Source organism: Hibiscus syriacus, unplaced genomic scaffold (assembly GCF_006381635.1).
Source record: "Hibiscus syriacus cultivar Baekdansim isolate YM2019G1 unplaced genomic scaffold, ASM638163v2 tig00110949_pilon, whole genome shotgun sequence".
NCBI classification, from domain to species: domain Eukaryota; kingdom Viridiplantae; phylum Streptophyta; class Magnoliopsida; order Malvales; family Malvaceae; genus Hibiscus; species Hibiscus syriacus.
In genome coordinates, this window is record NW_024062929.1 from 345,634 (window position 1) to 369,542 (window position 23,909).

At 33.5% G+C, this 23,909-nt stretch overlaps 1 protein-coding gene and 1 long non-coding RNA gene across 2 annotated transcripts; one reads left to right on the top strand and one right to left on the bottom strand.

The window, feature by feature from the left end:
• Positions 1–902: 902 nt before the first annotated feature.
• Positions 903–20,972, bottom strand: LOC120148109. The gene is made up of 4 exons (XR_005518343.1): positions 20,850–20,972; positions 10,161–10,166; positions 3,953–3,959; positions 903–914 (listed from the first exon to the last, which is right to left on the bottom strand). It is a non-coding gene; the product is annotated as an uncharacterized LOC120148109 (long non-coding RNA).
• LOC120148108 lies at positions 20,343–23,109 on the top strand. The gene is made up of 2 exons (XM_039161297.1): positions 20,343–20,634; positions 22,534–23,109. Exon 1 carries the CDS (start codon positions 20,439–20,441, stop codon positions 20,583–20,585), a length of 147 nt encoding a protein of 48 aa, XP_039017228.1. The 5' UTR covers positions 20,343–20,438; the 3' UTR covers positions 20,586–20,634; positions 22,534–23,109.
• The last annotated feature ends 800 nt before the right edge of the window (positions 23,110–23,909 follow it).

Consider the following 23,909-nt stretch of genomic DNA (forward strand, 5'->3'; position numbering starts at 1 on the left):
CACTACCCATGATGGGTAAAAATTTTCAAATCTACACCCCCACGCGGGTACATTCTCAAATTCATCCTCACACCCACTACCCAACTGGAGACGTACTCGGCTAGACCTGCTTGACAGCAAACTTAAGTTATACATAAGCAACAAATATAAAACAAACACGTCCATTAAGAAGAGTAATAAAATAAACCAAGGATTATCAGAGTTAAGTGTTAATATAGTCTTAAAGTACATAAAACACCATAATAAAATATATAATTAAAGCCTAGAAACATAAATGACAAACACATAATATTTTTGTTCTTTGGCACAACATTCTCAAATTTCAGGCAATACTTGTGACATGTGATACTCCAGTATTACAATCATTATTCTCTATTTCCTCCAATTGAGAGCGCTCCAATTTAAATTCACTACTACCTACATATATAATAGAAGGCAAAACTAATATAAGTTAGTAACTAAGCTTTAATAAGATAATTAAGCACAATTTGACAACTAACATAGACTAAATAATAATATTACCTTATATCGGCCCAAAGCCAATTTTTAGATCACATTAATGCTTCAATCGTCTCCGGAAGTAGTCGACTACGATAAGGACCAATTACTCTTCCACATGTACTGAATGCATATTCTGATGGGACAGTGGAGACAGGAATGCTCAAAATATCCTTTGCTATTTGTTGGAGAGTTGAATAACTATTTCCATTTGTTTTCCACCAGTTAAGAATATCAAAATCATCAACAAGTGGTATGTTGGCAGTTTCTAAGTACCTGTCCAAATCATATTTTTCTGAAATTGCATCATTATTTTGCTCTACAAATTCAGCAAACTCATTCAACATTGTTCCTTTGCCCTTGGTATTGAAAAAACCAACATATTTGGTTTTGCTCTTACTTGGTTCTTACCATTTCTATATCCATACTTATCCACCAATTCATGTAGAAGACCTTAAATTCTATCAATCTCAGCTTGAACAGTAAACACGTCATAATTTTTTCAAAATAGAAATGAATAAATTTCAGCTTGAACCTCGGATCAAATTCAGGTTGAATACATGGTTAATTGCTTTCCCGATATCGGTTCCTCTATTCGTTTGTACAAGACGGTTCGTTTATGTACGTCACGGTTGGTTATAACTTATATGTGCCGGATGGGATCAATATTAAAGGGAGATCGCTTTTTTCGTTGACCATTTTGGTTCTTCTTCAAGTCTCTCCTCCATGTTTGATGCTCGAAGCCATTGGTGTGTTCAGTTTATGTACGTCGTTGCTTCACTTGTTAATGGTTTTATTTATCAGGCTATCTCTAAGCGATCATTGTTATATTTTATTTTCAATAGTCACGATTGTATTTGTTCAGTCTGTACTTGGCAAGACGTTTGTTGATATTGTCGTAACCGGCTTTCGGGTGGACCCCGAATTTAGGCTTCAACTTAGATTAAACGAATTAGAGTTGCCACCGATCATTTATTTTAAAACAAATGGGTTGATCGGATACCCTATTTCTTACCTGATCTACGTCTTTCCAAAGATGTGTCGGATTCGGGAGTCGGTTACAGTCAAGGAAGGGTTAGCACCCTTGAACTGCCCTTTCGGTACTACGCAATTTCCAGTTGTCTTAAATTAAGAAAATTGTAATTTAAAATTAAAAGGTAAAAATACGATCCCAATTACTTACCTTAGATAGTTTTAAAGGTGTGCCCTTAAGAAGGTCAAGAAACCATTTTAGATAAAAAGGTAAGAAATTAATTAATTAATTAATTAAAATAAAGAAAAAAAACAAATTAAATAAAAGATAAGATAAAGAAAGAAAGAAAGAAAAGATAAAATAGTAAGTAAAATATATAAAAAATATATAAAAAATAAAGAAAAAGAAGAAGAAAAATATATAAATAAATTAATAATAAAAAAGTAAAAATAATATATATATATAATAAATAAAAACATAAAAAAAATAGTAAATGTGTATATAAATTAATAAAACAGATAAAAAATAACATATATAAATATGTAATCTAAAAAAAATAAAAATATATACTAAAGTAAAAAATAAAATGCATAAAATGTAAAAAACTATTACATGAAAAAAAATAAAAATAACAAAGCAATTAAATAAAATGAGTAATAAGAAAAATGTGCGTATAAATAAAGATAAATAAATAAGATAATAATAATTAAAACGTAAATGTAAGGGACCGAATCAAAAGGAAAAACAAATAAATGGGCAAATTTTGAAGAAAAAAATTGATTTAGGGGGGAGAATTGAATATTTAAAAATAGGAACACGCCTCGAGGGTAGATCTAGGTTTAAAACTTCCCCACCCCTTTTTGGTCATCGGCGCTACCCACATTTTGGGTTAATCGAACCAAATCTCAAGAAAAATAACATGCACATGCGAGAAATGAACGAATTAAGGTAAAAAAGATGCTACCTTTTATTTCATTTTCGAATCGTTTACAATAGCTTTGCCTTTGTATTTTTTCGTGCTTTCCTCTGTATTTTGTACGTAAATCGTCGGTTACAATAGTGAGTTACAATGGCTATTTATAATGCTTCTGGATCCTATTTTTAGGAGTTTGAATCATAGTAGAACTCTATCATATTTTTAGGAGTTTGAATCCTAATAAAACTCTATCCTATTTTTAGGAGTTTGAATTCTAGTAAAACTCTAACACTATGTTTGTTTTCTGAATCCCACTAAATCAGGGTTGTTGAGAGTGTTGTACCTGAACTAAAAGGTATGTTGACAGCTGCCCTTCTTTGCCCATAGTCGTGTAACGAGGATAGGGCAAAGATTAAAAGACATACTTTTCGTTCGGTGGAGTTGAAAATTTACTCTGATGTTTCAATAACTCCCTGTCAAATTGAGTTGCAGATGACTCCTCCGTCATGAAGTCGAGTTCATCTTGATATGGTATTGAAGCCGTAGTTTGGAATTTGAATCAGCACATGGCTTCTCGTTGCCCTTCGGTCTTCTTCTTGGATCAGAATCGAACTCAAAAATCTTTCGTTGACAAATAGCTTTTCTTGACATAAGCTATGCTGCTTGAAAATGGTTGTTTGTCACTAAGGCACGGCTAATCCAGGGCTTCTTCTCAACTTGAAAATCTGGACTGCAACAGGAAAGTGGTGTGATTGATGTGTCATCGAGCTGAATGGAATCGAACTCGACAATTTTGTTGGCAAATAGCCCTTCTTGCCTTGAGCTATGCTGTAAATTTGATTTGCCTCTGAGTTGAATATAATCAAACACGAAGGTCTTTGATGACTGATAACCCTTCTTGCCTTGAGTTATATTACAAATGATGTGCCTTGGAGCTGAGCGTAGTCAAACTCGAAGGTCTTTATTGACAGATAACCCTTCTAGCCTTGAGTTATGCTGCAAATGATGTGCCCTCGAAGTTGAGTGTAATCGAACTCGAAGGCTTTGTGTTTCAAGAGAAACATTTTTAAAGTTTTTTTTTCAAGAGAAATAATTTCGAGGGTTTTTTTTTTGTGTTTCAAGAGAAACTGTCTCAAGAGGGATAAAATTTGTTTCAAAAGAAACTGTCTCAAAAGAGACAAAACTTAGTTCTAAAAGAAACTGTCTCAAGGGAGACGAAATTTGTTTCAAGGAAAAGATATTCAAAGATTTTGTTTCAAGGGAAACTATCCCAAGAGAGACAAAATTTATTTCAAGGGAAACTGTCTCAAGAGAGACAAGATTTTGTTTCAAGGGAAACTGTCTCAAGAGAGAAAAAACTTGGAAACTGTCTCAAGAGAGAAATGATGAGCACGATTCCCTTCGTCATGAAGTTGAAACCGTGGATGGCCACTTCGTTGTGAAGTTGAGCCTTGGAATTGGATATCCTTTGTCGTGAAGTTGAAATCCAGTATGCTATTTTGAGGCTAATATCCTTCGCTGTGAAGTTGAAATTGACTTCGAAGCTGGAAAGTTTTTTGACAGACACTCATTCTCTGAGTTGGATATCCTTCACCGTGAAGTTAAAATCCAATCCGGAGATGGATGCTGCTTGTGTTTACGATTCTCTTCGTTGTGAAGTTGAAACCGTGTGTGGCCCCTTTTGCCGTGAAGTTGAGCTAGAAATTGGATATCCTTTGTCGTGAAGTTGAAATCCAAGTAAGTTGTATTGTTCCAAGTTCAATATCCTCCGCCATGAAGTTGAAATTGGCTCTGGAACTGGGAAATTGTTTGTTGACAATCAGCCGTCCCTTCACTGTGAAGTTGAACTTGTGTTGTCTCGAGTCCAATATCCTTCGCTGTGAAGTTGAAATTGGCTCTGAAACTGGGAAGTCCCTTCGTCGTGAAGTTGAGCCTCAAAATGACACGATATCCTCCGTCGTGGAGTTGAAATCGTGGATGTGTGGGTACGATATCCTCCGTCGTGGAGTTGAAATCACAGATGGCCCCTTCGTCGTGAAGTTGAGCCTTGACTTGGATATCCTTCGTCGTGAAGTTGAAATCCAAGTATTGTATGTTGCGGGTGGACACGATTCCCTTCGCCGTGAAGTTAAAACCGTGGATGACCCCTTTATTGTGAAGTTTGGCTTCGAGCTAGATATCCTTCGTCGTGAAGTTGAAATCTACTCTCGAGCAAATTATGTCACTTTGAGTCCAATATCCTTCGCTGTAAAGTTGAAATTGACTCTGAATAAAATTGAAAAGTTATTTGTCGACAAATAGTTGCCCCTTCGCTGTGAAGTTGAGTAACCACCATCAATTTCTGAATGTGCTTTGAATCGAGTATCTTTCGTCTTGAAGTTGAAACTTGACTCTAAAGCTGCAAAGATTATGTATGTGAAAAAAATGATCCTCTAAAATGCATGCATAATGAATTAGTTCTTATTTTATTCATCGGACAAAATCTCATTTTTTGTATGCTGGTTCCTGCACGTGGAGGAAAGACCTTCGGAAGATCTGATAATTCACATCAGGATATTGAATTCCCAAAGATGCCCCAATATTCGATGCTGAATCTCAAAAATACCCTAACATTTTATGTTAAATCTCAAAAAATGCCCCAACATCTGATGTTGAATCTTCAAAGATGCCTTCATTGTTCTTCATTTCTTGCTTCAGCATTGATTCTAAGCATGACCTTTGTGTTTGAGAGACACGTGTCATTTACCAAGATCCACTCTAGAGAGATTGTCTTGTTTTGAAAAAAAATGCTTTTTCTTTCTCTTTTATTTTCAAAGTTCTGAAAATATCAAAAAAGAGCTTCGAAAAATGTTTAATCAAAAGTTTTGAAAATATTGCCCCTTTCACGGTTTTACAACTGAGACAAATCATAAAAATAGAGTTCATTAGATATCAAAGAATTAATTACATTATTAATCCTTCAATAAATTATAGCTATTTGACACGTGCCAAGATCAAATCTATTTTTGGGAAATGGTTAAGTAAGGAAATGATAAAAAAGTCTCAAGTTATTGTGTTTGGTCAAAGGTTTGGCATTTTTGTTTATTTGATGCTCAAAGGTTTGATGGGGTAGCTTGTATGCGCCTCTATCGGAAGTGTTCTCCGATTCCCAGCTTTCATGGTCACGCTCGGATTGTGCGATGCCTTATCAAGGAATTTGTGTGATCGCCTCAGCTGCCCAATTTTTGTATTCGAGCTGCCTTTTCAGGTTTTCAACTCGAATCCTCCTTTGGTTTCAAGACGTCATTCGTAATTTACGTCTTGAACCCCCCTTTGTTATTTTTCTCTATCATACTTTAATTATACTATTTTTTGCAAATAAAGATTAATCCTGATGGGCGAGATGAAATCTGAAGATAACCTCTTCTGTTTAGATATCCATGTATGATTAGAAGGGACTTTTAAGGCACGTAACGTAGGTCATGGTTTATGGTTATGAAAGAAAGGGATAAAAGGCTCAAACAAGTGTTTAAAGGTGATTGAATCAAGGATCAATTCATTCTGATGTGTTCAATCATATCTTGCTCAATTTGAATATGCTCGTATGTCTCTCTCTCTTGATGCTCTATGATCTTCGAGTGGAGTGATTCATTGATTCAGAAATGATTGTGCTTGATCAATCTCATTTAATGCTCTATGATCTTCGAGTGAAATGGTTCAGTGATTCGGAAATGATTGTGCTTGATCAATCTCATAGTTTGAATCTCGATGCGTCATTTGAATCGAGAGAATCTTTGCATATGCATCTTGTCTTCTTTTTTCTTCAATTTTCCTTTGTTTTTCTCTTTTTATTTTCTCTTTTTATTTTCTTTTTTTTTTCTCTTTTTGTTCTGATTGAATCTTCGCACTTGGCATTTGGTTCACCTTTCAGTATCTCATCTGAATCAATATCTTCACTCATGCGAGCAGATTTTCTCCACCTTACCCCCCAGTGTGGAGGATGATCCTTGGTTAGGGTTGAATCTGAAGAAAAATACTATAGGCTCAAAAGGGGACACAAGGGATATATATTTTCTCCTGTTGTGAAGGGGTAAAGAAAGAAAACCGTTCATCATTTCATACATGGAAGCTTTCACAGAAGAGGTATCCCCAGGGGGATAGATTTTTAGGACTAATTTTATTCACATAAAAACAGTGTAATTAATGCATGATAGAATTATTTCGAGTGAATTCTTCTTTCTGCTTCTTGCCCCCAACATGTCTCAATGTTCAAGCTCCCTACGAGATGCCCCAAGTTGTGTCTTAGAAGAATGCTCATGTTCAAATGAACAACTCAATGCCTTGGGTTTTAATGGTATAAAAATGTCAATTTTGAGTCTAAAAAGACAATGGTGTGCTTTTATTGACTCAAAGAAAGGTATGGGGTATCAAAAAGATAAATGCATTGTTAAAAAATTTCAAAGGGAGGTAATGTCAAAATTTTGTCTTTTTGGTAATGACCATGAGTTATTTTGGGTAAAGAATCAAGGTATTTTATTTTGGGGTTTGAGACAGTATAAGAAATGTCTAATCTTTCCATATGTCAAAAATCTATAATTCTTGAAGAATTAAAAGAATCCTTAATTCATTTAATATTCGAAGAACTAAATATTAAAATTTGTTCAATTGCTCCACCTTAGACAATAGCATAAGTTCAATCATTTAAAATATTAAGCAAACATGAAAGATCAAAGCCGTGTTCAAACAAAACAATGCTCTAAGTGCAAATGGTATATGCAATGTCCCCTTCTTCGGCTGTCAATGCCCCTGAATCCATTAGATTTTGGATTTTGCGCTTCGGTGCCTTATAGTTCTTTGAGGAGTATCTGAAGCTTCCTATGTGGTAACTGCACACATCTTCAACATCGTAGCCCTTAGGATTTGGGGATTCTGTTCTCAGATCAACCTGGCAGGCTTTGTCCTACAATCAGCTGATCAGGCTCCCACTGTATTGATTTTAGTTTTTTTAATTGTTAAAATCTCGCTTCTATGTGGTGTCACGTGATTAGGACCACTTCATCGAATCCTCTATGAAGAAATTTCATGTTTATAAAAATGCTTAAAAATGAAATGTAGATGCAAAAATGCATGAAATGATCTAGGCATTGATCCGAAAACATGTATGTTATTATAAATAATCCTTATTGGGGACAAAAATGTTTTATCTTTTAAGAGACAAAAATATCCTGACAGCTTCTGACATGTTGACTAGTCTTCTGCCTTCATCTGTCACCGGTTGAATAACCTGTCGAACCGCTCCGGCTTCTCTGGATGAACCGTGCAAATGTTGAGTTGCTTTTTGTACTAGTCCAAGAAGTCTTGAATGACTGCATCTCTGGCATTTATCTTCTGTTGAACATGTTCTCAACGAATACGTCATTGGAGCCCTCAATTGATAAGAACTATGTGAAATTCATTTGTCTGTTTCTTGAATTCATCAGCAATGGTCTCCAATTTCAGCTATCATTTTGCCATTGTTGTATTTGAAGGGACCCCCAAGATCAGTAACCTTTATCTTGCCCCTGCAACCTCTGACAGTCAGTTCTTCCAAGATAGACTTTCATTGTGCTTGATGTTGACGCGGTTCATTTTGAGTCCTTTATAATGCAGCAGAGTAATATACTCTTCAATTGTGGGCACCACGTCTTCTGGATTGAATGTGACACATAGTCGCCTTGTAGATTATCCTCTGCATTTTCATCTCTTGTATTACAACCCCTTTGTCCATTAATGCAAATTATTTATGTCTAACAACCACGTTTTTGATGGATCAACACCTCTTTTGAATGATGCAAATGATGAAAATAAAATAAAAAGAACAAAAACGAAAAGAGTTAGTGAGACAAAAATAATTAAATCAGTCATGGAAATAAAAGTCCTACCCTGTATGATATATACCCCACATGCTCATGATTCCTACCCGGACATGATCTCTATCCCGCAATTTGATTTTAAACAAGTCCTAACCGCATAAATTTCTAGTTCACATGCTTTGAATATGAAATAAAGCATAAAATAATATCAAAGCAACCTAGGGTTTGGAAATGAGGTTTTAGGGTGGACTGTAATTCCCTGTACTCTCTCGGTTTAGGTTCTAAAAAAAAGGTACCTGAGTTCTCCTTGCTGGTGCCCCCTTGGGCTTGCCAGACCCTTAGTTCTAAGCCTATTACAAGCTTGTGTGGACTAAGTTAAACTCGAGAGGACACATTCCCTTATGTCTGTGCGGTGAATAAATTCACACGAAGACATAAGGTATATGGATCCTGAAGGCTACTTGCTAGGCCTGTGCAGTGAATAAATTCACACGCAGACATCGCTTTTACCTTCACTTAAATAGGGTTCGGAGCTCAGGTTTAGAGCCTTAAGTGAAAAACAAGTTTGGGAGGCTGAAATCATTAGAAAACGGTTAGTACAACTATTTACTCAAAAATATAATCAAAAGTAAACAATAAGGATCGAAATGTTACCTTAAAATTTAGACTTACCCTTTTTGTTAAAAAGACAACTGGAAACTACCTTAGCCTGACTCACTTACCTGTTCCTAGCGGAGTTGCCAAGCTATCGTAAACGTCTTTCGGGTTAACCCCGAATTTAGGCTTCAACTTGGATTAAACGAATTGGAGTTGCCACCGATCATTTATTTTAAAACAAATGGGTTGATCGGATACCCTATTTCTTACCTGATCTGCGTCTTTCCAAAGATGTGTCGGATTCGAGAGTCGGTTACAGTCAAGGAAAGGTTAACACCCTTGAACTGCCCTTTCGGTACTACACAATTTTCAGTTGTCTTAAATTAAGAAAATTGTAATTTAAAATTAAAAGGTAAAAATACGATCACAATTACTTACCTTAGATAGTTTTAAAGGTGTGCCCTTAAGAAGGTCAAGAAACTATGTTAAATAAAAAGGTAAGAAATAAATAAATTAATTAATTAATTAAAATGAAGAAAAAAACAAATTAAATAAAAGATAAGATAAAGAAAGCAAAGATAAAATAGTAAGTAAAATAAATAAAAAAATATAAAGAAATAAAGAAAAAGAAGAAAAAATATATAAATAAAATAATAATAAAAAGTAAAAATAATATATATATATAATAAATAAAAACATAAAAAAATAGTAAATATATATAAAAATTAATAAAAACATAAAAAAAATAACATATATATATATGTAATCTAAAAAAATAAAAAATATATACTAAAGTAAAAAAGAAAATGCATAAAATGTAAAAATATATTACATGAAAAAAAAATAACAAAGCAATTAAATAAAATGACTAATAAAGGAAATGTGCGTATAAATAAAGGTAAATAAATAAAATAATAATAATTAAAACGTAAATGTAAGGGATCGAATCAAAAGGAAAAACAAATCAATGGGCAAATTTCGAAGAAAAAAATTGATTTAGGTGGAGAATTGAATATTTAAAAATAGCAATACGCCTCGGGGTAGATTTAGGTTCGAAATTTTGAAACCCCACCCCTTTTTGGTCATAGGCGCAACCCACTTTTTGGGTTATTCGAACCAAATCTCAAGAAAAATAACATGCACATGCGAGAAATGAACGAATCAAGGTAAAAAAAGATGCTACCTTTTATTTCCTTTTCGAATCGTTTACAATAGTTTTGCCTTTGTATTTTTTCGTGTTTTCCTCTGTATTTTGTATGTAAATCGTGTGTTACAATAGTGAGTTACAATTGCTATTTATAATGCTTCTGGATCCTATTTTTAGGAGTTTGAATTATAGTAGAACTCTATCCTATTTTTAGAAGTTTGAATCCTAGTAAAACTCTATCTTATTTTTAGGAGTTTGAATCCTAGTAAAACTCTAACGCTATGTTTGTTTTCTGAATCCCACTAAATCAGGATTGTTTAGAGTGTTGTATCCGGACGAAAATGTGTATTGACAGATACAACTTTTGATAAATAAAATATCCTGGTTATTTAAAAAAAAAAGTAATAGTATCAAGTAATGTTACATTTTGATAATTTTTTTCCTAAAAGTAATCGTAAACCAAACGATCCTTTGGGAGGTCATCTTTCTTTCCTTCTTTTTCTTTTTTACCCTCGTAATATGCAACTTATTCAAACCATTTTATACCCTTAATACCGCTCTTTGTCTTGCCTTGTCCTCAGATTACTGACTAGTTAATATCACAAAGCATGTGCTTAAAGCCCAACCAGCAGGTACTAACCAAACATGAGAAGCAAAGGCTCTTGAAGAAGTACAGTATAGAAGAGAAACAGGTTAATCTTAAAAAGATTAAGAGCTTTCCTATAAACACACAGACATACACTTCACCATTGATAAACTAAAGAAGTAATATTGTCATATTTTTCATTCCATTCAAATCATATGATCTACTGATCATTTTAAGAATCATAGATGAGTACAGTAAACTAACTTTTCACCATTTAATTATCAAATGTAATGTGTAATTATCATTTCTAATAATACAGTTAATGAAATTCTAACTTCTGCGAGTAAAAACAAGGGTGGACCAACCGTTAGAGGAATTCATCTGAAAATTAAACAGATGCTAAACTTTTACAACTGCAGATTATTCAAAAACATTCTCTGGGAAAATTTTGCAAAATGCAGAGGCGCCAAGCCTCAAGGATTTGAACAAATACCGACAAATGCAATTCCACCAGTGATGAGTCCCAAAGCAGTAGCAGTGATGCCAATCCTAATAACACAATCTGCATGTAAATAAATGTGATCCATTCAGTCCATGCTATCCTGTGCACTACTTTAATATCAGAATTAGTAAGAGAATTCTAGTTATCACCTTTAGCAATACGATCCTCAACTGCATTTTTAAGGACTAAAGCTTGCCTCCAATCAGGTGCAATCTACAAAAGCAATAGTTACATCAGATAATCAAATAATAATGAATAAATAAATTATAAATATTAACGTCATCAAGGGATAGCACGATAATCAAAGTCAGATCAATCAAGCAATGTATGCAGAAAAATTATATGGTAATATAAATAGGCTTTTGGGGGGAAGGAGAAGAGAAATGGGTAGACGCATATGTTTTTTTTCCTACAAAATGGGATGATAGGATGAATCCCGAATCACTTCTCTACCTTTGAATGTAATTTATCTCTACACCATTGATCATTAAATTTTTATTTTAAATGTGTGCTTGCCAATTTTCATGGTGACACCAGTCATAATTTGAACGATCTACTTGAAGTTGCTTGACACAACTATCAAAACTTGGTACTAACCAAATCATTGACTTGATTAAATATTGGAATAGATATTAATATTTTAGGGACATCCACTCATTAGGAAGTTAAATAATCCTCTTGCCATCACCTGCCACTATTCTTCATACAAGAGTACTTCATTAACTTGTTTCTCTTATTTAGATGGCAGATAGTCTTGACTGAGCAAGGGACAAGTCTTGAACAATCAGGCCAGCTAAGATGCATAACCACCAAGAATCTATTTTAAGATTGAAATGGGTTAAGGAAAAGCAAATAAACCTCAAGACACCGCTACAAGGTAAATTTTCTCCCTCTGCTGCAATGGAGAACTGCTATTGGACAATGTTGCTGCAAAGGCAAAATATTGTTACCAATGCTATATAATGAAAGTGACACGTAAAAAACAGTGAAGTAATATAATGATATATACTGAAAGTGTCAAAGTGACACACAAAAAACACTGAAGTAATAAAGAGTAATAACATATTCAAATTAAAAGGGAAACACCAAAGCAAAATGGATTAATCAATAATATTAGTATTAATCATTCAACGATTATAATATTAGTATTAAAAATTTACTTTATATTAAAGTGTGGGTAAACTACCTATTTAATCACATAATTATTGGATTAATTTATGTTGATAGGAATGAGAAAATATATTGGGATAGTCTATTCATTCCTTATGTTTGGATAAGGAACCGTAATTGATAAAAGATCGAACGTTAGTCAATAATGGTAACGATGAAAGATATGAAGAGAAAGTTGCAGGAAAAATGCTCACAAGTAATTCATTTTTCTACTTGTTATTCGAGTTTATACAGACTCGTCCCTTTACACATGTAAGATGTGATATGTCATAAGACCCAAAATTTTAGGAGTCCTCACTTTAAAAAAATCTGCTAATAAAAAATTATTTTCCCAAAAAATTTGCTATCATTCCTTTATTAATTTTCATGATAAAGTTTAAAAAAATCTTTTAACTTTCTACTTTATTATTTCAATAGATGAATTGTAATCATTCTTTCAAAAAAAACACAATAAATAAATTTTAATATTTTCTTCCTAAAAACCCACAATAAATGAATTGTAATCATTTTTCCTAAAAAATCCATTAAAATCATGATATCTAACGGGGAAAAATATATTAGGGGTCTTATTTTAAATAATAGCACAAGACCTCCACATCTTTTAAAACGGACCTGAGTTTATATATTGACTTTCTACATGGTAGTGTTATGTCTAGAGTCATAATTGATATGTATATGTTAACAAAGTGTATAAATGCATCCACCAATGAGTGAATTTGGTCTTGAAAAATCTCTCTAGTTTATCAAAGGTATTGTTAAGGATGCTTTGGTCTCCAGCAAGTCCCTTCGAATGTGATCTTAGTAGATTGGCGAGGAAGTTATATTTCCGGAGATGAAATTATATCTCCGAAAGTATAATAAATTTGTCACCCCATGATCGAGGGAGTACCATAGAATGACTCAACTCGAGACTTAAACGTGATTTTATTCATCATGTTCTATGATTTTTCTCTTAGGATTTTCATTTCTTTAAGAATTTCTAGTTAAACGAATTGAAGTGTTCCTACACACATTATGAGTATCTCTATTTTAGATTTGCATAAGTTGAATGTTTTAATCATCGTCATTTTAACTCGGACTTGATTAAGTAGTCGGTTTTCGAAGTCGTTTCCCTATTTACGCTTTAGAAGGGTATTTCATTTTAATGAAATTAATTTAAATGTCAGTTTTTCTAGAAAATAATTTTCAAAATAATGAAACTATTAATAATTTGAATGGATGAATTTTAAAATATATGATTTTTAGAATCTTTAAATTTTAAAATTATTTGTTCAAATGCACTCTTATAAGAATGAGTAAATTACGTGAATAACTATTTAATTATAAAATAATTTTAAATTGGTCACTGATTGATTATTTTTTAATCATATCATTGATGTGTCTAAATGACATTAGTTAACTCACATGTAATTAGTATTTAACAAAATAATGAAGTGACATTTAACTACACATTTAATCTATGTTAATTATTCATAATAAATTATTTTATTTATTAACATCATTTAAATAATTAAAATAGTTTAATTAAAAACTAATAAATTAATAATCAAATTAAAGTCGTCCTATAACTAATTTAACCATAAAAAATAAACTCTCAAAAAATAAAGGGTAAACTACATAAATGGTCACTAAAGTTTGGGTAAGTTTTTGTTTTCCTTAGTAAGTTTAAAAAGTTACAAATTGATCACTAACGTTATCGTTTTGTAACAAAATGGTTTATCCACCGTCATCTCCATTAAATTGATGACATGAAAACATTAACAAAACGGTTAATAATTTACTTTTGCTCCTAAAATACTACTAAAACATCAAATAAGCCATTAAACAATAATTTTATATTTAATATATCTAAAAAATTCTAATTTCCATTTTTTTTCAAATACCTACCACCACCACCACCATTGTATTCCTCCCCTCTCCTCCTCCCCCGCCTCTCCCACCTCATCAGCTTTTGTCTCCTACAGCTCCAAATTCTTATTCCTAACCTTAGAAAGGTACAAATTCCAACTATATAAATCAAAGATCATTATTTTAATTGTATACGCATACGCATACGCATACGCTTACGCATATGCATACGCATACGCATACGCATACGCATACCCATACCCATACGCAGACCCATACCCATACGCATACCCATACGCATACCCATACCCATACGCATACACATACGCATACACATACGCATACGCATACGCATACGCATACGCATACACATATCCATACACATACACATACAAATACACATACACATACACATACACATACACATACACATACACATACACATACACATACACATACACATACACATACACATACACATACACATACACATACACATACACATACACATACACATACATACACATACACATACACATACACATACACATACACATACACATACACATACACATACACATACACATACACATACACATACACATACACATACACATACACATACACATACACATACACATACACATACACATACACATACACATACACATACACATACACATACACATACACATACACATACACATACACATACACATACACATACACATACACATACACATACACATACACATACACATACACACATACACATACACATACACATACACATACACATACACATACACATACACATACACATACACATACACATACACATACACATACACATACACATACACATACACATACACATACACATACACATACACATACACATACACACACATACACATACACATACACATACACATACACATACACATACACATACACATACACATACACATACACATACACATACACATACACATACACATACACATACACATACACATACACATACACATATACACATACACATACACATACACATACACATACACATACCATACCCATACCCATACCCATACCCATACCCATACCCATACCCATACCATACCCATACCCATACCCATACCATACCCATACGCATACGCATACGCATACGCATACGCATACGCATACGCATACGCATACGCATACGCATACGCATACGCATACACATACAGAATACTTGAAGCAACCTCAAGAGCAAACGATAATGGTGGAGAAAAAATATGCTAAGAAAACAATTAAATTTGTCAAATTTGTGAAGAAACCCCAATTTGATGAAGATGATAAAGTTACCTCAGTGGTTAAAGAGATTTTTGTTATCCCCGGAGGTCTTGAGTTTGAGCACCAACGACTGTAAAGTACTTGAGCGTTTACTGTCAAATGGTTGAGAGTCTTTAAAACAGATACTATCACTTGTAATCACTTTAAATTAATAAGAAAAATAATAAGAATTTCAAAAAAAAAAGATGTACTGATAAGAATTCACTGCGAGACAAACAAAATTGGTGCATATCAAGCATCATAAATAAAGTCGAAAAGCTTCATTACGGCAGTGGTGGTGTTGGGAATTTGTAAAAAAGGAAATTAGAAAGTTTTCAAGGTAAATTAGATATAAAGATATTGTTTAAGGACTTATTTGATGTTTTAGCAATAGTTTAGGGTAAAACTAAATATTAACATTTTCGTTAATGTTTCCACATCATTAATTTAACCAAGATGACGATAGAGCTATAATTTTACTACAAATCGACAACGCCAATTACCAATTTGTAACGTTTGAAACTTCAGTGAGAAAAACAAAAACTTACTTAAACTTTATTGTTGAAATAATTTTTTCTTTTTATGGCGATTTTAAAAAACACACCATTTTTTAATTATCTCTTTATGATTAGTTTTTAATTAAAAAGTAATGTGATTTAAAAAATCTCTCGTTTCGAAAAATTTGGGATTCCTTTTAAAAATAAAAAAGTATGGTTCGAGGAGTCGCCACCAATCTTTGATTAGGGTGTGATTGGGCACCCAAAAAACATATTTTGTCATTTTAATAAAATATTATTTTTAATTAAAAAAATAGATTTGAGGTTTGTGTTACCAAAATTCGAGTTCAGGAGTCGGTTACGTGTGGGGAAGGATTAGCACCCCCACAGTGCCCTAAATCGATACTTAGTTGGTTAATAATTTGTCTTTGCGTTGAAAATCACAAATTCGAGTTTAATTTAACTTATGATCCCATAAAACAACAAATTATGAATTTTAAAATAAAATCTAATAATATTTAATTATTTCCTATCGAGAAGAAAACGACCCCTCATACCCTGAGGCAATCAATAAACAACTAGTTCAATATAGATTATGAGTAACAACAGACCAATAAAGCCTCGCTTAGCGTTCTAGACAAGAAAATGAGTAAGATAGCAGCTAATGTGAGTAATGAACAGTAATAACTCAGAACAACTAGAAATAGTAACATCTAGGTTGTCATAAAACTAACCTTTGTGTGACACTAGGGAAACAGTCAGGACACCCGAGTTACTTTGGCAGTAGGGTGATTGTCTTATTTGTTAATATGTCCAGGTATATAACAGTCAGTGCCACGACACTTCTTTTTCCAGTTGGGTGCAGATGCCACGAAACTCGACGGAGTAAGTTGGCGCGGTGTACGTTTCTTATGTAGCTCCATATCTCACCCCATATACCCAAACGACCAAGCGAACACTTTTGATGTAGTTCCGGATCTCACCTAGGCACCCGAGGGTATTCAGACAGACTAGAGGGGTGTTGAGCTCTGAGATGCAGAACCCTCAGTCGTACCATGATACCAACCACATCTTGTGTGTTGCATAGTAGTATTAGCATTGCATTCAGACAATGCTTAGCAGAGTTAATATTTTATTTGGATAATACATAGTAGAGTTAGTATTGCATTCATATAATGCATAATAGAGTCAATATTACATTCGGATACTGCATAACAAAGACAATATTGCATTCAGATAATGCATAACAGAGATAGTATTGCATTCATATAATGCACAAGAGCGTCAATATCGCATTTAGACAATGCACATCAGATACAACCAGTAGGGTTAGAGACCCTTTAGAGGTGTACTCATGGCTAAGCCATTAGCCAAGGACTTAAGGATGCATGAGACCCCTACTTGAGTGTTAAGACATATAAGCCTTATGTAGGTAGCACTTGATCTATATCATGTATGTACCTACTGGTTAGTACCATGTCTTGATCTATATCATGCATGTATCTACTGCTAAGTACCACGTCTTTAGCATGCTTGTGTTTATGAAATTCTTATGTTGCTCTAGATTAGCAATTATAATGCTAGGCTTTGTAAGCCCAGACTTCGAATGTTTTCTGTTGGCAGGTTAGTAGCATGAGCAGCTCGTGGAGCACCATAGCAGCAAGACTTCCAGTATCTCCTTCAGAGTATTGTATCGTAGCTCAATGGGCATATGTATTCAAAGAACCTTACTTATGTATTCAGTTTATTAAACTAAGAGTTTGTATTATTTTGATTTTAAATTATGTGTCACGAAGCTCCGATTTTTTAAAATGTTTTATAAAAGTTATTTATGTTTTATTATAATACCATTCAGAATGTTTGGAAAGAAAATGAACATGTTTTTGAAAATCAAGGGTTGCTTTGGTAGCCCAATATGACACTTTAGGCTCAACTGGGTTTAGGGTGTTACATAAGCTATCACTTATATTTTGTTTTAGTACCTAAACTTTAAAATTCTTTAAAAATCATACGTAACACGTTTACTTTTTGTTTCATTTTAGTACTGTTGTTAATTTTTTGTATCATTTTAGTGTCCCGCTGTTAACTTTTTGTTTCATTTTAGTACCTAAAGTTTTAACGATAGGTTACTAAAATGAAACAAAAAGTAAACGTTAGGTATGGATTTGAAAATGCTTAAATATACAAAAGGTGTCCAATGCATGCCTTTGGTTCCAGTTTAGTGCCTAACTTTTATATCTTTCTAGTTTGGTGCCTAACGTTTATATCTTTCCAGTTTGGTGCCTAACGTTTTATTCCGTTACTCAAAATGGGTCAAGCAGTGACGGACTGTTAGGTTTGGCCATTAAGTGACACGTGTTACAACCTGGTAATTTTGAAAATCTTATTAAAAATTAAAATTATATATTTATTTTTTAAAAAAGAAAACACAAAATTTGAAATAAATCCAAAACTTTAAAAACCTCATTTCAACCCCTAAACCCACGCTAGTCATCGACTTTTGCCGTCGATGAAGCTCCACCCGACCCCTCCCCTCGACGAAGAAAACCCCATGAAATCATGATTGATCGACGGTTAATTAGCTATCAGAATTTGTGGAGGGGTTTTATCGTCGAGGGGAATGGAGGTTTTGTGGAGCTTCGTCGATGGAAAAAGGTGGAGGTCGACATGGGTTTAGGGTTGAAATAAAAGTTTTTAAAGTTTTGGGGTTATTTCAAAATTTGTGTTTTCTTTTTAAAAAGGCTTAAACGTCAAAAAGGTGCCCAACGTATGCCTTTTTTCTAGTTTGGTGCCTAACATTTTATTCTGTAACTCAGTTTGGGTCAGGCCGCGACGGGCCGTTAATTTTGGTCATTAAATGCCACCTAACATATTTTTTAATATTTAAAAATGATTTATGAAAATAAAAAATTAATTAAAATAAAAAATAATTTATTTCTCTCTCTTCCTCTTTCTCTTCTTCCCCTTCCCATTCCTCTTCACCGAAGGCAGCAAATCCCACCACTAAGGTTATCACCGCTTACAATGTCACAATACCAAGAAGAGTTTCTGACTTCATTTACCCCTTCTTCTTCTTCTTCTCTCTTGCTTTTATTATTTTCCATGTTTTGATTTTTTTTTCTCTATTCAGAAGAGTTTTGTTTTAATTTGAGGAATCTTTTTTCACTATGTTGTTTTCTAGTTTCAAAAATTAGGATTTTTTATGTATTGATCTGTTTATTTTTAAAACCATACATATTTGTTTTTGAACTTTTAAAAAAGGCTCCCCTTCTAAAGGGTTTTTATTGTTAATTTATATGGATGAATGGATATTTGATGTTTCATTCATGCTTTTAGTTTCATACTCTCAGAAATATTTCTTAAATTAATTAACTTTGAATACTTGTTTGGTTTGTGGGATAATCTTTTTACTTGCGAGTTAAAATCAACTCTTTTTTTCATTCTCAAATTTCTTAGAGACAAATTCCACCCATAAAACAACATTTCGGTGTTTCAAATTCTTTACCTTGTTCTTTTTTTCCTTTTAGGTTTCTTCTAGTGACATTACCTTCTTCATATATTAGCTTTATAAATTTCTTTTACTTTTGAAATGATTTCTGTCAAAATATTCTTCTAAGGTGATGCCAAATCCTTTTCTTATGTGTTAGTATATTAATCATCAAGTATTATATCACTTCCTTTTTACATTTTTATTTATACTCTAATACTTGTGATTATACAATTTTCTAACATTATTGTTATTATCTATCAGTGACTTTTCTTTCATGTTTATGAATTGGGTGGTTGAGCTTGAATGGAGTTCAATCTACAACTGCAAATTCCCAATTTATTGATTCATACTTTAAATTTCATTTCAATCACCTTTGTTTTGGGTCAAGGAAGAGAAAATATGAGAGGGAATAGGAGAAACTGAGGGACGATGAGAGTGTAAATCATTTTTTAATATTAAAAACATGTCACATGGTATTTTTAATGGGTTAACGGCCGAAATTAATGGCCCGTCATGGCCTAACCCAAACTAAGTTACAAAATGAAATATTAGGCACCAAACTAGAACGAAAAAAAACGTTAGGCACTGGGAAAAAATACATATGTTGGGCATCTTTTTGACGTTTAAGCATTTAATATATATATAATTTTAATTTTAAATTTTAAAATTACTAGGTTATATGACACATATCACTTAACGATCAAACTTAACACCCTTGATGGCACGAGCACCTAAATAAGTAACAGAATGAAAGTTAGACACTAAATTAGAACCAAATACATACGTTGGACACCTTTTGTATATATAAGCTTTTTGAAAAACTTAAAAGTTTAGGTTTTAAAACAGAATAAAAGTGATAGTTTAAACACTAAATGTGTACTTTACCCAATTAATTAATAAGGAGAAATGAAAAAGGAAAGATAGGCATAGTAGTATATGTGTTGCCTTCAACTTTCACTTGTATACCTCCTCTATTTCTTTCCTCCGAAGGGTGAATTGATTGATACACAAAACTCAAACCCACAACAATATTTACTTGTTTCAAAGAAAGAAAGAAAAAAAGGAAATGGTGATGCCATTTGGCGTGGCTCTAGAGATGGCAAGGATGGTGTGGATAGCTTTAAGTGGATGGGTTTGTTCTTGCTTGACGATTGCCGATGAAGTCGCTGCCTCTCTCAGAAGTGGTGATATTGGTCCCTTCCATGTTGGCTAATCTCAATTGTTATTTTTTTCTTCTTCTTCCAATCAAACCCACATCTCTGGTTAGTTCCCTTCCCAATCCCCCAAATCTCACTTCTTTCCCTTAGCTTCTTTTTCTCTCTTTTGTTTACATAAGACAACAATCAAATAGGATGAAATACTACTTGGATTTTTGGCGTTATGATGTTATTTTGCTTGTAGATTGGTATATTGAAGAGAATTTTGTTTATTTCTTGCCGTTTATTCGTTTCGAACTTTTGTTTCTAACGATACGTACTTTTCAAGCATAATTTCTTTTAACTAAATTATCAGCTCTTCAAATTGTCCTGCTCTTCATAACTTTTAGGTTCCCATAAATTGTTATTTAGGTGAATGGATCCTTATTCAGAATGGGAAACTTACAAGCTTCGTTATTATAAAAAAAACATAGGGGGTATAGGGGATAGGAACTGCTAGGGATTCAGGATCTGGTTGGGAGGAGTCCCTTTCTGTGGCAAATCTTGGATGGTCCTACTGCTTATTTGTTAATTCTGAAACACACACCGGAGATCTAATTGAAAACTGATTATTGGTGGCTTTCACTTTGCTCGGAACCGTGTAAAACATGCCTATTTAGAGGTACATAGACAGATTTTAGGTACTGTTCAGAAACGATTTTTGGCTGATCCTCAGTTTGCATACATATTTAGCACAGAGGGTTTGTGTGTTGTTAATAGGCTAAGAAGAATTATGAACAGATACTACCTTGTAATCACACCAGACTAATAAGAAAAGCTTTTGGAAGCTAGCCTATGGATCAGATTTTGAAGGTTTTTTATCGACAATTAACCAGCTGCAAATTTCTAGTTTTCTTTTTTCTTTTCAGCTATCTTCTAATTCAATATTTCTTAGCATGAATGGTTTCTCACCCAAGTTATACAATTGAAGTAATGGTGGGTGCACCAAAGATCTATGTCTGATGCATTAGTTTGGACTTTTTAAATTAATTGTAATGGGATTCACGGATCTTTCTTAGGATCAAACACCAAGACATTGACTTATAGAGAGCCTTTTTTACTTGGAGAAAAAGGTAAAACATATGATCACAGACCTAACTAGGGCATTTGTTGGTTGGTGGATTATTCCATATCTGCAACTTAACTATATTGATTGTACGTATGCAAACTTGGTAATGATTTCTGGATATTTTTTAAAGGTGACATTTTTATTGCCTTCATAGTTAAAATTGTCATACTGCTGTGTTGTTTGATCATTGGGATTGAAGGATTCTTGTAAGTTCCTGAACTACAGGAAATGAAATGAAAGTAAAAGTGCTTGCATTTGATAGGTTAGACCAGATAGGTGGTATGGTTTGAGGTGTCTTGGTTCTGCAGAGTTGCAACACCCTGGTGCTTGAAAAGGTTTCTTATTATGGATTCCTTCACATGGAAGTGAGGTGATGAGAATCTTCTCATTTCCTGGTTTTCATGTAACTTGTGACAGCTTTGGTTGAGAAATGAGAACTAATAATATACGAACCAGTACATGTAGATTGCTTGAAAGCCTTTACTTGACCAAGTGTGGAGCCATTGGAATAGGAGTGTAAATGCTTGATTTAAGGTTTTTGGTGCAATTGAAAGTTTAATTCAATATATATTCTATTATAGTCTATAGATTAAAGGTTGTTTTGTGATTTTTGATCATTTGAGGTCTTAGTTGATGAATTTGAAAAAGATTTGGAAGAGGTTGATGTGCTAACTGCCAAGTATGGTTCCAAGAAGTGTTAAGAGGTTTATATAGATGATTATTGTTCCCTATGTTAACATCTAATGACTTGCAAAATTGATTATGTACATTTAATGGATCAAGAATAAATAAATATTTGTATGCATGCTTAGATATTTACTTTGCAAATATGAGAAAGCCTTATTGCTTATTATCATTGCTATGATTGAACATTATTTCACCCTTCTGAATTGCAGCTCTAGAAGGCTTGTAATGGGCTTTATGGCTTCGGCATAGGGTTTGTTGGTTTTTGTATTTAAAATTCCTGCTTTATTTTTATTGTTGTTTTCTTTTGGCTTATTGATGTTTTGGAAGGCAGCTGTTAATTAATTGTTAGGGATAGATACCAAATATGCCATTTCGAGCCAATATTCAATGACATCACTTTCATTTGGTTCAATATACAAACAAAAGAACTATTTGATGGAATATGCCTTAAACCCTAAAAAACACTAATAAGTATTATGATTTGACAAAATGGTGTCAGAAAAAGGAAAAGTAAAATGTCGAGATGGGGAGCAATTTTCTTCCTCTCCCTCTTTTTCCTCTCTGTTTTCTCCTCCTCAGCTGCTGGCACCAATCCAATGTTCAACCCCCAAGGCCTTGGGGAAGTTAGCCAGTGTCAATCCGGGCTCTATGATCCAGATTGGCACTATGTGGCATGAGATCTGGCCAAATTGACACCATCTGTTACCAGCTCCTAGCCTGTCCTGCTGCAGGTTGTGGTGCTGGCTTGCTCACAAACAAGGAAAAAAGAGTATTAAAAGAGGGAAGAAGAATAGAGAAGGTAATAGGAAGAAGATAAAATACTGAAAAAAAAAAGTGAAATGGAAATAATATGATTACCAAGTTATCCATTTTCTTATTCCTAGGAAAGAGAAGGTAAAAGGAAGAAGAAAACGATAAAATACTTCAAACTTTGTTGCAAGCTATGCTAATTGCTGAACAAATTTAAACATCTATAATGAGCCATTTGTAGAAACCAGTGACTTTAACTGAGATGACTCCTTTACAATTGAAACTACTCTTGTTGTGGTAATGCAAGTTGGGGTGCTAACCCTCTTGTCAATATGTATAACACGTCCGAATGGGGCTTTCATCAATTGTTGGTTATGGTATTTGCTTCATGTTATACGTCTATCCCCGTCTAAAAGATACATTTTTGTTTATATATTTTGCAGGAGGAACCTAAAAGAAGAATTAGGAGGGACATGGGAATTGAAAGGCAAAAACCATTTTTAATTTCATTAATTGGTGTGGCATGCGAAGCTTGGTTTTTGGTTTTGTTAAATTCCAGTATGCTGGAAAGTGTTGGATCAGTTTGGTAGTGTTGCATGGTCATAAGACTTCTGGAGGTATGAACAACATACTTTGTACAGAGAACTTTTCTTCAGATTTGTGGCATTCATGGAAGGCACACTCGTATCTTAAATGATCAGTCTTACTGGTTTTTCGGAACGTCACTCATTTTATACTAATGCGTTTAGATGACGAGACTATGTCGATTTGTGTTATGATGTTGATCCAAATACCAAATAATCTGATATTTCTTATGCAACTGTATATGAGGACT

Excerpts from the sequence above, each read along its gene's own strand:
- LOC120148108 (XM_039161297.1), top strand. The coding sequence starts at position 20,439 with ATGGTGATGCCATTTGGCGTGGCTCTAGAGATGGCAAGGATGGTGTGG.